The sequence below is a fragment of the Egretta garzetta genome, unplaced genomic scaffold (assembly GCF_000687185.1).
Source record: "Egretta garzetta isolate BGI_Z169 unplaced genomic scaffold, ASM68718v1 scaffold403, whole genome shotgun sequence".
NCBI lineage: Eukaryota > Metazoa > Chordata > Aves > Pelecaniformes > Ardeidae > Egretta > Egretta garzetta.
The window spans coordinates 213,808-229,088 of record NW_009259240.1 but is presented as its reverse complement, the minus strand read 5'-3'; the positions used below and the strand labels follow the sequence as shown (position 1 = coordinate 229,088).

General features: G+C 39.0%; 1 protein-coding gene across 2 annotated transcripts in view; it reads right to left on the bottom strand.

The window, feature by feature from the left end:
• The window catches only part of TRAK1 (trafficking kinesin protein 1), a 90,348-nt gene that overhangs the window by 8,237 nt on the left and 66,830 nt on the right, over nt 1–15,281 (bottom strand). The window contains exons 12-14 of one of the 2 annotated variants that reach the window (XM_035891599.1): nt 14,438–14,674; nt 13,151–13,467; nt 8,448–8,777 (exon numbers count right to left, since the gene is read on the bottom strand). In XM_035891599.1, coding sequence (XP_035747492.1) covers nt 8,448–8,777; nt 13,151–13,467; nt 14,438–14,674 — 884 coding nt within the window. The remainder of the gene's footprint in view (nt 1–8,447; nt 8,778–13,150; nt 13,468–14,437; nt 14,675–15,281) is intronic. The other variant, XM_035891600.1, reaches the window with a different exon arrangement.

Below are 15,281 nucleotides of genomic sequence, written 5' to 3'. Positions count from 1 at the left end.
CTGCAAAATAACTACAAAATTTAAGAGCCATGCATCTGAAAAGCTGGTTGAAAACCACCCAGAGCTAAACATTACATCAAAGATATCATGATTGCATAGGTTCTCTTACTTAGTAACCAAACTTAGCAGTGGTCAAAAGACATGCACAATAAAAACCGTGTGCAGCTCCCTCCCTCTCAGTCCTGCCCACCCCTCTGAGCCATTCCCTGATTAAGCCACATTTTAATACCACAGTACACAACTATTCAACACATTGCAAAGGACGGACAGACAGACCAACTAGACCAGACACCGCTCTGAACTTCCAGAGATGCTTAGCAGAAGCAAGGCAAGTCTTAATTGTGGCTGTGTTCCCTTTGTCATATATAAAAGTATCACAGCTTCAAAACAGTGTAGTCCTTTAAGAGCACATATAAGCAGTGTGTGAAGGCTAGAGCATGGGGAGTGTGACTGGTGGAAGCAGAAGTGGCTAAGCAAACGACGTGAGGTAACTTCTAGTTAGCGCTGGAATGTACTGCTGTACAGTAAAGAAGGGTACTTCTAAAAACTCACTGGAGTGTCATGTTAACACACTCAAATGTTAGCACAGCATAACATAACAACAAGCTCTACTTCACCTCCAGAGACGGCAATTATGATGCTTCAGGAATCCAGTTGCTTTAGAGATTAGTGTGAGCACTATAAAAGCTATTACAAGGGAGCACAGCCTAGCAATCATGATTCTCTCCATAGTGTAGAGAGTTAAAAGAAAATCTGGAGAAAGAGCTCAAATAACTGGACATGAAAAAATTGGTTATTTAGAGAAAACAAAGGACTTCAACACAAATCAAGTAGAAACAAAGCAATTATCCCTGGATGATGAATAGAGAACAGAATAAAGCAATGCCGGTTTAAGATTGCAAGCTCAACCCAAAGCACATAGCTGTAATACAGAAAGTGCATTTTCCTCAGTTGTAATACCCACTGCGCATCCCCTCAGATTGGGAACAGGCACATTGAAGATACATAGCTGCATTAGCAAAAGCAAGACTCATTGCTATTAATGAGTCAGAGATAGGAGAAGGCTGCTAAAAGTAGAGAAATCACTGACTAATAGGAGGACACAAATTGAAATTATTCAACGCCCCCCCCAAATCAATTTCCAAGGATGTATTCCACCCTCAAATACCACTAAGAAAGTCCTGTACCAGCTTCATTCTCCATCAGTCAACAATGGGGTGTATCACATTGCTGTAGCATTTTCCATCCTTTGGACACAATACAAAGAGAGTGAGAACCTGTTGCTGTAAATGAACAAAGTTTATAAAATCGAAACAAAATGATTCATTCCTAACCTAGTGATTTTACATAAGAACGCCCATCTCCTGAGTTTGTGAGGAAGTAATAGTAAGAGATACTATTAGCACATGTACATACAGTGAAGTATTATTTTAAATATAAACATCTGCTCCATGTGACTGTGTCTGATATCAAATGTTTTATTTATACCCTCTTTTTCAAAGTAGTAGATGATTAACAACGAGGCTTCAGATCTGTATGAAAAAGAATCTGTACATAACTCAGTGTTTAACAAGATTTACAGAAACATCGTGTAATTTCATCCAGTGGGAAACCATAAACTAAACTGTATGTGCATTTTTCCCCTAAATTCAAGCTAAACCTTAGATGGCTGCTGGATCATGTCTTTTCTCTCAGCAATTAATGATTCTTTACCGTATTAAGTTTTCTCAAACAATTCTTAGGCATTCTGGGAAAAACAGAAAATCATTATAGCAGAGAGAGACTCTCCTGTAAGCACGAGCACTGTTGTAAAAACATCTTTTCAAATACTGCAAAAAAAGGCAGGTACTAGTCAAACTGACTGCAGAGAGCTCCATCTTCTGGCAAACCAGAGCTTTCCCCACTCCGAACACAAAGCTGATTTTCTATAGCTCAGAGCTGTTTCAGATCCAGCTTCAGCACTTGGAGCTTACGGGCCATTCTGCTAGGCACGAGCGGCAAACCCGATGAGTTTGGGACACGATCTTCTGCTCAGGGAAGCCTCAAAAGACTGTTTAATCTGGATTTTCAACCAGCTCGTGCAGAGAAAGGTGCAGAGTTACAGCAGGTAAACTAGTGGCCTGCCCCGTCCACAAAAAGGTGTCAGACAAACTGAGTTTGAAGAAGATTTGTGAGAGGCCGCTATACTAAAACACCGCTGGCTTTTGGACCATTGGTTCCAAACTCAGATTTGCTCTTATGCCAGATGAATGCTGAGGAGGCAGAGAGGTCACAGCGGCCAGTAAATCTTTGCATTTTATATAGATACCTACCCTGGCAAATACAGATTTATGCAAAAATGAGCTTTAAAAAAAAAAAAAAAAAATTGGAAATCTTCAGAATGTGGCTTGATCCAGACTGGCACAAATGTAAAGTTTTAGCCTGACTCTGAAGCAAGCCACTGCTCATCATTTCTTTGGCATGTTTCAACAAAAGGAGGAAACCTGGTTGCTTGCTCTTTCAGCAGAGAGAACAGTGGAATTTGGACATCTCTTTAGCACAGGCTGGTGAAACAGGGATGGAATGACAATCAGGTTGGGGACTCCTTAGAGCAACAGATGGAGATGGTCTTTTAAAGCATTAGAAGTTTATTTTATTGCTGAATAGAAAAAAAAAAAGCTCTGCCCACTTTGGAAGAGAATAACAACGAAGGGCCATTAAGAGGCACTTTTTTTCTCCAGTGTCATCATGCAGGATACAAGCTATGGACTTCACTTTTGCCAGTCTACGCCACCAACTCCGTTTTTTGGTAAGGTGAAATTCCTGAAAACTAGGTCACCAAACCCCATTAGGATGCACAGGACAAGGCAGCTGCTTTGCATACTCTCTAAATTCAGCAGAGTTCATCCCCTCCTGGTGACTGAAGGTGAAAGCTCTGATACCCAGCGCTACCTGTACTGAAAACCCCTGGCTGACAGAAGAGGGAGAATATAGGGAATACTGGAGCTGATGCCTGCAGTAACTATTAAAACAAAATGGAGATGGGTGATAAAACACAACAGCTGTAGAATGTGAGCATGGTGCTCTCCTAAAGGCGTTTAGGTGCCTTCAGATGTCCTTTGGAAAACGCTGCCATAATGTCCTTCAGAAAACCTCGGGTTTAGGGGTAACTGTGAATGCCCAAAACCCACAAGAATCCATATGACTATGCCAGGAGTGTTACTCCTGTTCCGCTTCTCCTGTGAATGCCCAAAACCCACAAGAATCCATATGCCAGGAGTGTTACTCCTGTTCCGCTTCTTAAACAACTGACAATAACATTATTTTCTGAATATCTGCATTTCCAAACTTTCAGTTTATTTTGCCTTTGGAAACAGCAAGAGATGAAAAACTGAACCAAGGCTGGTATTCTTTGGACACTATTTTCTTAGCTTTCTTCTGGCTGAGGTTTCCTTCTCATATGTATATAACCATGGGGCGCAGATGTAAAAAACTTCAATGTGTTTAATGTGGCTTCAACATGATTTTATGCAGGCTAGGATCCCAAATTAAAATGTTAGCATTTTAACAGTACAGACAGCAAATGCTGACAGATTTTTCTTAAAGAAATAATTACTGTGAATTATTCATGTTGTTTGAAAATAAAATATATTTAAATATGCATCAATACCTCAGTTCTAAGAAGAATTACAAAATTTATTGCTTTTCTGTACAATGGTAACCTCTTAGAAGCATTTATAGTAATCCTGCTAAAAACAACTTAAACATAAGACATTCATTATCTGTTTTTGTGATTTTAGGCATCTATTTGGAAAGATCTCCATGTCATTGTTAAGGTCTAAACACTAAGTACAAGAGGGCTGATCCCGTAATGCTGAGCACATGACTGTTCAAAGCAATCAATCAGTGGAACCAACAAACACAAGTACTGAAAGACCAGTTCATGCACCCAAAACTAGCATGCAGTTAGGCACAGGCTGAATCAAGTGTAGCCCTTCCAACTTCAAAATAAGAACATTCACAATATTATTAAGTGCTTTGAATGGCTTGGGGTTTAAGGGAAACCTGAAAAGGCAATGAATTAAAAAAAAAAAGCCACCAACAAAACAAAAAACCCAACAACCCTTCCCCCCAAAACAGACTCTGTACAGTTTTATAATACACTACAGTTTCTTTCAAAGAATAAAAAAAAATATTAATATTGAGATTACTAAAAATTTGTGCTGAAAAAATTACTTGTCCTAGATGGTATTAACAATGCCGTGTCCTATAACTTCTTTACCCTTCCAATTATGCTGAGAGTCCACTCAAATGATATACAAATTTCAAACTATTCCTGGCTATTAGGCTAGAACTATGATTCTGGAATTTACAATCCTTCATAAAATTACTGAGCCCACACAGCGTATACAGCTCTGAGAGACCAACCCCAGGTCATAAATTGCATGTGTGTTAATTTCTTCTCAAATATTCAGTGCCATGATTGGGATATAATCTGCACAAATGGTGAGGAAGTTATTTTACATATTAATGGCTACTACAGCTTTCCATATAGGGACAGGAAAAATTCAAGGATTGTAACTTTTTTTTATTTAGTCAGAATGATTTCTGACTCTATCCATCACTCAACAAGAAACAACTGACACTCTGTTTTGAATACATTTATTTTGGCTACAAGATGTCTTTGGCACTACCATCAATATTTGTTCTCCTGAGCCTGGATGTTAAAATGACTTCTCTTAGGACTCATCTCAAGCAGCACTCTACATGCCCACAAAATGGCAGTAAAAATAGGACCTCATAGTACTCTGCCAGAGAACAGTGAAAAATGCAACCCTCAAAGAATACACATCAAATGAAGCAGACACCTACCCAAAAGACTAAGATGACTTAACGCCTGCTGGGAATGGTCGTTGTTGGCACCGTTTTTCCAAAGATGTTTTGTTCTCAGGTTAGAAGAGCTGTAGCTCTAGACTGACATGCCCTATGGCCTACCAACAGCAATTGTAGGGAGATGCTTTCTGGCTTTTAAGAACCTCTTGAGCCAGATTTTTCCACAATGGAGCTATCCTGGATTACAAGCCAAAGCACTACCACTGAAGACTTTATCTAAAATATTTCCCTCCTTCCCTTTTTATTTAACTTCCACATTCTCTAGCAAGAGCTTATTCTGCACACTGCTGCCTGGAATCTCCCCTAGAATTCTGCAAGCAAGGAGGTCGTAACCTTACGCTTGTGACAGCACTCTAAGGAAATGCAGGTCGATACAACCCCCTACCTGTATAGCATTTCTTACAGAGAAATCTAGGACAGGCAGAAAGAATGCTGAGGAGGTTTTTTCAAGAGAAGCAATGGCTGCACAATATTTAAATGAAAAATAAATTCATAAGCTAAGCACACATTCTGCTCCCAGAAGGTATCCTTCAGTGGGCAAATTGTGGATCCCAACCAGCTGAAACTTCTGACTCTGAAAACATCCACAATTATCTTCTCCTTGTATACTGCCTGACAAATTGCTTCAACAAAAAGCAGATACAGCAGTATCTTTACTTCGTTTTAGCAATGCAATCAATAATGATGTGGTGGCTCCTGAATACTCCTAAATCCTAAGCAGCTGGGCAATCTGGAGGAAGGATAAGGAATGGGAAATTGAAGTTTTCAGTGCATTTGTTTATTCTACACATCGAAGTTATTCATATTGACCAAATTATTTCTGTAACGTATCAAAATTACTCAGCAAACAACAGACAGTGAAATAAGATTACTATGACAATTTCATAGATTTTATCTACTTGCCATTTTATAAGGTAGGGAATATGCTTAAAAACCTTGTCTGAGATAACTAGATGCCTTGGTTTCAGCTGGGATAGAGCTAATTTTCTTCCTAGTAGCTGGTATAGTGCTGTGTTTTGGATTTAGCACAAGAATAAGGTGATAACACACTGATGTTTTAGATGTTGCTAAGCAGGGCTTACACCAGTCAAGGAATTTTCAGCTTCCCATGCTCTGCCAGGTGCACAAGAAGCTGGGAGAGGGTGCAGCGAGGACAGCTGACCCCAAATGGCCAAAGGGCTATCCCACACCATATGACGTCATGCTCATGGCCAGGGGGCAGCAATCGCTGCTTGGATGGAATGGGCATTGGTCAACGGGTGGTGAGCAATTGCATTGTGCATCACTTGTTCTGTATATTCTGTATATTATTATTATTAGTAGTATTTTCCTCTACTGTTTTATTAAACTGTCTTTATCTCAACCCACAGGTTTTACTTTTTTCCCCCCGATTCTCTTCCCCATCCCACTGGCTGCGTGGTGTTCAGCTGCTTGCCGGATTAAAACACAACACTAGAGTTCTCTCAGGCAAAATCAGCAGTAACTACGGAATAACCTGTTAATAGCAGTGACCTGTATTCAGATTATAATAGAGAAAGGAAATGGAGGGAAACACTAGTCTTTCTTGCCCGTTTATAATCATAGTGCAGGTCTACATTTGTTTTTCTTTTCCAAACAAAGAACTCTTCCAAATCATTACCCACAGATATTTTACTAATCTGTTCTTAAAAAACCAACCAAACTCTCTAAACTATATCTATATTCCTGTCTATGTGTAGTCCATGACAGTAAGTTTTTCAAGTTTTTGACATGTTCCTGTGTTGAATATTCTTACAATTAGAGAATTCTTTGCCCAAAATGTAACCTGAATAGCTTTTTTTTGCACAATTATTGTAACCTGAGTACATGAAGAACTGCTTGCTACCTTCCTCCCTGCAGCAACACATTTTAAAATGAATCATATCTTTTCTTGAATCTTTTATTCCAAAGACCCTAAAAAATGCCAGTTATGTTGGTCTTTGATTATTTCAGTCCATGTTTCCTAGATCTCCAGCTTTTCCTGCTGTTGTTGATAAACACCTGAGTAATATCCAAAACTGTACACAACTCCTGTGGAGGCATTATTTATTTCCATATTAAAAGTTAATATAATCATTATTCCTGGGCAATACGTAGAATAAACTTTTGCCAGTGGAAAGGGAAGTTGAAAGGTTTCGATGTTCAAGCACTGGAATGGGCTGCCCAGGGAAGTGGCTGAGTCCCCATCCCTGAAGGTACTTAAAAGAGATGTAGACATGGTGTTTAGGGACATGGCTTAGTGGTGGACTTGGTAGTGTTAGGATAATGGTTGGACTCAATGACCTTAAGGGTCTTTTCCAAACTAAATGATTCTGTGATTCTAAATTTAATCTTAATACAACTGGCTGCAAAAAGTAGCTTATATTCAATAGCTGAAAGCACTGTATGCCATTTCAGTGAGAGCCGAGGATACTCTGCACATCACAAAAACAGCAGAAATACTACAGAATGTCTAGCCCTGAGACAATCTAATCTTCCAAAGACCAGTCAAATAATAAATTACAATCTATTCCAGACAGAGGAGGGGAAAGGAAGTGACCTCATTTAAAGTAGCTATGTAAAAACAAGATGTCTGAAGAAAAAGGAGCTCTGGTAGTTTTCTGATTCTGGACTAAATAGAATTTTTTTACCAGTGGCAAATCTTAACAAAGACTAACACTCCTATATAGCTTATTAAAACAAAACAAACACCACCACCCCCCAAAAAAAACCCCAACAACAAAAAAAAAAAGAAACCACACAAACTTAAAACATATCTGTAGTCTGAGAACCTGTAGCCTTGTGCAATAATAGACCACAAATGTCAGTTCAGAGTATCTAACAATTCATGCAGTGCTGCGTCACTTAAAAATGTTTAAGTCTTAATGTGGTATAAATAGGAAGGACAGAATTTAATAGTGTGGTGGAGAGGGAATGAGGGAAATGTCATTATTCTCTGCATAAAAACATCGTCTTCGTTCTCTATCTCAAAGGGAATTTAAAAACGGGTAACTGTATCTGAGGTAACTGAATTAAACTTGCAGAATTTCTTTGCTTGATTTTCAAGGCACTTCCATTTGTTTCAGCAAAGGCAACTTAGATGCACCTTTTGTCATCATTTAGTCTTTGGTTTTTTCCCAAAGTACAAAAATCTAAAGCATGGCATCACCTCTTATGAACAGAAGAATATCTGCACTATAGGCATACAAAATATATATCATCTATACATCATACACACTGAAAAGCGTGCACTAAATACACATACAAGTTGCATACATGCCACACAATGGTTTGTGAACCAACCACTTCCTTTTAGCAGCCTTCTCTTATCAAAATAGAGTAAAATATTGACCACAGATGCTGTTACTGAAAAAAAAAGTCAAATTAAAAGATTATTAAAGAGAGGATTTTTGAGCCAATGTTAGAATGGTTATGTTCTAACTAGTGCACGTGTTAACGTGCAGATGCTACACACAAAGCAATACTATGGATGCTGTTCTGGAGAGATGCGAGAATGGCCCAGTAATCAAAATCCTGTAAAGATGTCAGTTTTACTGGACTTAATGAGTTTCCCTCACCAGACCCCTCATCATCGTCAGTCGCGGACTCCTGCATCTCCTCTGTGAAAGCCTGAGATTGGCGGGGGTTATTCTTGTTGTCTGAAACAGTCACTTGTGCTTGTGACCTCTCACCTGAGGTCTCTGTGTGCTGAATTGGCGTCGAGGTAGTTAGGCCCTTGTAAGAAATGTCACCTGTCTCATCTTCCTCATAGTCATTAAGGCAGTACACTTCATCCAGGTCCAGGTCGAGTGTCCTGAAGCCCTTAGTGACAACTCCAGGCCTTGGGTCCAGGATCCCACCCAGGTGAGGCTGAGCCAGCTGCTGCCAGTGGTGCAAAGTGGCAGAACCTTGAAAGGGAACACAAAAGACAACCAAAATAAATCAGTAATCAATACAGGATCTAAATGGCAGAAAATCCCACTTTGTTTATCCAGAAGACCAAAGGTTTGGGAGCTCCAAACCTTTAATGTTTCTGGGTTTAATATTTCTAGGCTTTAATATTTCTTGGAAGACAAGCTACAAGTCTAAACTGCTTCACCTACTCTTCATCATTTCCACACCAATATGAAATAAATTGATCACATAAGCACTTGGATAGGTAAAGTATGGTTGTAAGATGTGGCATACTTGTGCACACGCACATGCCCTCCCCGTTTATACTTATCCCCCTAAATTCACAGGGTTAAGTAGGAGTAGAAGGAATTAACATTTAACAGTTTATCTGAGCACCATCACAGAAAGCTCTAAGAGGAACATATACCACATACTCCCGCATTAAGCTCACACTAAGGTAGGTGTTGGAAACATGCTAGAATCTACTACCAGTGGCTAACAGGAGGACAGCAGTCACAGATTACACAGCAATTTCAGCTTTCTACCATACATTAGAAAGCCACATCAACTCCAGGCACGTGTAAGCAGATAATACCTCTGACCTATACATTAAGACTAAACACTTGTATGGCCCCTGCCCGAGCCCCTATGCTACAGGAACTTAACTACTACATAACTAAATGCTACTGTACCTGTAGCTTTGTCCTTGGCAGAAAAATGTTTCAAGTGAGGAAAGAGATGCATTTTACAGAGAAAAGCGTTCAATATTCAGTGTTCAATAGAAGACAGTGAGTCAGAAACAGCAATGCATCAGATTAAATTGATATATACACTGAGATGGGCCCACTGAAATCAGGGGAGGATTTATCTGATTCCTCAAAGTAGCGATTAAGCTCTGCTGGCAAGGGCTGAAGTTTTCTATGTGTCCACCAATCACTACTGTGCTGTAACGTGTGACTTAAAACTATTCATTCCAAGTCCTGTGACACAAACAAAACATCTTTATTTTCATCTCTGCCAGCTCAAATCAGAGCAGTTTTTGATCTCTTGTTCCTGTCCCCTCTCCCCCATGCAGAATACAGACTCAGGCAACAAGCTGGCATGCAAACATCTCACCGGTATTCAAAGACCAAGAGCGTTCAACGCGTTGCATGGTATATGTAAAAATCTAAACCACTGTAGTAACTAGGGAAGGGATGGATCTTATACACATTATTTTGCATCTTAGAAAAATCCTATGGAGTGAGAAAAACGGTCACTTCACAATAAGGATATTGCATTACGGGAAGCTTACGTAAACAGGAAGTGAACAGGGAAAACATCCTTCTGTAGAATGACTGGGACCAGTGACTAGCATTTTAATTCAGTCTATCTCACTTTTTAAAACATGTTATTTTTAGGTCAGAATAATTGGACCTGTTAGATTACTCTGGATAATGGTGCTATTTTATTATTTTTTTAAGTACTTTTTGAGGGACTAAAGAGGTTTTAGACTGGTACTCTTGAGGCTGAAGATGTAGAAACAGTTACAACCCCAAAATAAATAAATATAAGAAAACATCCCTATAACTTGTATAATTTATATTTATTCCTGAGTTGTCACAAAGGTCAAGGTTTTTTGCTTCTACATAAAAGAAATATTGCAGAACGTGGAGAAGTGCCAGGTATGTCGAGTCTTAAGCAAAGAGCTTTGCGGTATGGTAATACCCTCAAAAGTTACAGACAACCACTGAAAATCAAAATTTCTTTCTGCTCGGTATGCAAGTATAAAATCCTGTTGCTACTTAACTTCTATATACAAGCTTCTGAAGATGTAATCTTTTTCACCTTAAAGCTCACCAAAATTGATACTCAGAGAAACTCTGCAGAATACAAGCATTAAATTGATAACATTTTGTATCTTTCCTATGGAAATATATTCACCAGAATATCTGCATTTTGCTCTTTTAATGTTTCTATTGATGCTACATGTTATTAGTTTCTTTTGGAAGCTGGAAATCAAAGTGGCCTAAGTTTCACCACAAAAAGGAGGCTATCTGAGTTTCTCCCCACCTCTGTTACTTTAATTTCAATCTCATAAAATGTGTGAAAGAGAGCTTTAATTTTTCCATACAGAAAATTAACACTAATGCAGAAAGCAATGCAACAGTTGCCAACTACTTTGTGCCAAACTGAAGGGGGGAATAAACCACCTTGGCCTATATTCACTCCCCGGCTCCTACTAGACAGTTCGGTAAATTATGCCATCAGAAAAAGCTGGCATGAGGGAATTAGCGTGCAACAGTGGGACTGCCAGGTTGAATTGAGAAGAAATTTAAAAGCAAAATTAATTATATGAATAGTTTGTTTTTCTATCCCTGATAACTGCATCATCGCAGGTATAGTGTGGGCGTCAGAGAGAGCTTGGAAATTCATGGTCTGTTGCTGCCACAATTGCAACAGAGTGAGGATATAATCAGTCCAAGGCTCTAGTTTTCCTGCAGGACATGGGGAGTGTTATTTTGTGCTTATGGTACAACCACCTGCAGATGCACACTTTAAAAACAAAAACCAAATCAAACCAAAAAGCCCACAAGACTGTAACTAAAGCAAGTCAAATCAAGCAATCATTCTATTCAACTAAAGGAAAGCAGAGAGTTTTTGGTTTTTTTAAAGGTGCTAAAGAAGATTCATTTCTTAGTGCTTCTGTCAGTCTGTTCAATTTTACTGTGGGTTTTAAAAGATTGCTTTAAAGGAACAGAAGCTACTAAGCTGAAGCATATTACAAAACTGATTTTTTCTTTCCCTGTTTTATGGCATGAGCACCCTTAGGAAAACAGTAATAAAAACCCAAAGGCACAGCTACTGATAACAGTCTGCAGGTACAGCAGACTGTTTTGCTCCAGTAGTTTGAAAGTATCCATGAAGTTGGGGGACGGGGAGGGAGGGAAGTTAAATCTCACAAAAAATACTTGGGAAGGAAACTAAGCTGAAGTGAGGAACAGAATCATGAACATATATTTAATAAAAGATAACAAACACTGAACTTATGAAACAGGCAGTCACAAACATACCACAAGTGAGATGTAAAACCAAACATGAGAAGTACCTTAAAAGGTGCAGTAATTTTAAGGAAAAAAATGACCCAGTGAAAACAATGAAAAAAACCAGGAAAAAAAAAACCCCAGACAGATAGAAAGATGATAAAGACTTTAAGAGTTTATTGGAAGAAAAAAATAGGTATAACGGGACAGTGACAGAAATCTATTACAGTGGTAGCAACCAGTAACTGAAACAAAGCTGGACAGTCCCTTCCCTCATGTGTTACAAGACTTTTTACGACCATTTAAAAACAGTCATGAAAACAAACTACTAAAATCTGCTAAACAGTATGGACGTGTGCACTATGGCTATAGTTCCATTTGCATAGGTAGATATAGCACATCACTTTCTTCAGGACGCAAGAAGGGTTATTTTTGCTTCTGAATACGAGTCATGCTAAGTGCTCCTTATAAATCAAATAAATTTGTTCTAAAAAGATGAAAAAGCGAGCTTTTGCAATTAAAATACACATAAACAATATAATGTAACACCAGAGTTCTGTTAAAGGAAAAGAGAGAGAGATATAAACCAAAGCTAGATTATGTAACTAGCGTATCTGTGAAGTAGGAAACAGCTTCATTTTGTTTAAAACCTGAAGGAATTTACTCAACTTTAACTTCCAGCAACAGCCTGAAAGGAGTGAAGAAAGCCAGGCAGACTATACTACATGTGCTCTGTCAGCTTTGTTAGACGGGCTACAGAAATGCACTTAACTCTGAAATAAAGCTCTAGGCCTCACTACCATTTACCTATATCTTGCCGCCTTCTGAGACAACATATGATGGAAATTTGACTTAAAAAAACCCCACACATGAGACCAAAGCCATAGAGACTCACGTGTGGCCACTCAAACAGCCAATTAGAGTCCAGAGGTCATTTTTAATCACAAAAATAGTCCTATTAGACCAACTGGACTAATGAAGTAGGTAAAGGTCTTTCCAGACACTGATGTGCAGAACTGAGATTTGATGAACTAATACTCTGCTTAGATTTCAGATACTCAACCACCTTCCTTTTTTAAGTATGAAATAGCAACATTGGGATTTAGGTTAGATGTAAAGCTGCACTGCTCATGCATGTGTGGCCTGTAACATTTGTTTTACTGCTGTGGCTGGAATTGTTTCCTAACACTTTTAAGGCTCAAGGAAATGTAGTAGTTAGAAGATTTCAAACCAACAGCGTGGATTACTGTCTCTGAAGTAAAAAGAATATGTATTGCAAAGATTTCCTGCTTTCTGGTGATGGATAAGAGACCACAAAGAGTCACTAAGAAGAACAGATAAAGGCCGAGGCCCTTTGTTATCACCTTCTAGTGGTTTCACAATCTGAAGCTTTTCTGGCAGGTAGGAGCGACTGCTTATCGACATTCCTGAATATCCAGTGAATTCTGAAAATCTGGAGTGAGTTCCCAGCGACATGATGCTCTCTGTGGGGGTAACAGAACCACTATGGAGCTCGCCCTTTTCTGCCAGTTCCCGCAACTTCCTTTCCTGCTCTTCTTCAAAGAACTTCCGCTCCGAGAGGTAATTCTCCCGCCTGAGGGACAGCCTACGAAGGGCAGTCTCTAGGTCACTGGAGCCTGGAGTCCCTGGAGTTCCAGGCTTCTTCAGCCTGTCTTCATTTCTAAAACATAACAGGACACACACATACACACACACAAAAAAAAAAAAAAAAAAAAAAGGAGGGGAGGGAGGAAAAAAAATTCTTAGAGATGCTTAAAACTTCCAGTGACACTTTTGAGACATTCACCAATACCTTTAAATTACTATGTCTGGGAACAACTTGCTACTCATCCAGAGAGTTCAAAGGCAAACACCAATGTTTTCTTTCTCTTTCGTACTAAAACTGTTTTGAATCCTAGTTCCTGCCTGGAACCTCCTGGTTGGAAAAGCTGTGCTTTACTTAAGAGCTTCCTCCTATAAAGAGATGAGAGATGTTGACTTCTTGTGGGTCTCTTACAGTTATACAAACTCAAGTAAGCAGGCCACATCTTACAGGGCCAACGCTGCAAGAATACCATAATGAGTCACAAGAGTACATTATGCTGTCAAATATTCCTTGTTTTGAGATAGTCTGTCATTTTTACTGGGAAGTATATACAGCATAGTGTGGAGCTGTACTGGGGGAAGAGACAAGTAGCTAGATGTGTAAAGGTCTGATTGGTTTCATTCACAAGTTTTCATATTAGGTAACCTACATGCATACTCTTTATTTATTTTTACGATCAGGAGGAGTTAGCTGTAGCTGCAACTTAGATCAGAACTCCCTGGCATTAATGTAAAATGGTGAAAATATCATTAGTTTTAAGTGTTGACCCACAGTTGCAAAGACGAAGCGTGGCTTTACATTATCTGGTGGTGCTGCACCTCAGAACAGGTATGAGTTGCAGACACCGATACACAGTACTTTCAAAAAAGTTTTCCTTTTTAAATAAACTTGAGTGCTCAAAAACTACAAGCACAAAATAAAGTAATTTTTGAAGATGTACGTCATTGTGTTAACTGCACAATGCAAAACAAAACCAGGAAAATAGAAACACTTTGCCTTCATGTAAGAAATAAGCAAAAGCAAAGCCCAGTGCTACAGTACTGACCCATTGTCAGAGGATTCTGTCTCTAGGATGATGCTATTGGTCTTGTTGTCTATCATAATGTTAGAGATGTCTCCCCCATAGAAACTGGAACGTGGAGTGCTGACACAGCTAGAAATGACTGAGTTCATAGCAGAGGACTGGTTAGAGCCTGGGATATTCATTGGTGACGGAGTCATGGATCTCTGCTTGACAACTTGGTTAACGTTTCTCACCGTCTCGAAGACCCGCTTCTGATGACTGATAAGACATACACACAGTTAATAATCACACAGTGCCTTCTTACCTTAAGAAGGAACAGAGAAACAGGTAACAGCTTGTTAATGACCCTTCCTATTCACAGCTCTACAAACCACCTTGCTTTTAGTTTCTGTGAAGTAGTATCCACAGGGTCCCATACTCGCTACAGTCTGGCCCTTACATTCAATTCATCAACATAGTACTTCCATCATCCTAGAATATTTTAGACAGAACATTTGAGAATCATGTGCATGGACCCTCTCAAATGTTAATAAAAATTAAGTGAAAGGGCATTTCAGTACATCAACTAAAACCAGCTAAAAGCCATTGTGTGGAAATGAGTTTTTAAAAAACAAAATAGATCTCCATTCAATTCTTAACTATGAACTGGCTAATCCATTTTAAAAAAGAATATAATTTACCGAGTATCTCTATGCCAGCAAGTCTTGTATCTTTTCTTTTTGAAACCAATTTCCAACCCCCCTAAGTAGCATACAAAAAAAAAAAAAAAAAAAAAAAAAAAAAAAAAGAAATCAGAAATACAAGGGACCAAGAGTCTAGAGCGAGCCATCAAGGCTGGAAACCTAACTGTGGACCTACTTCTACA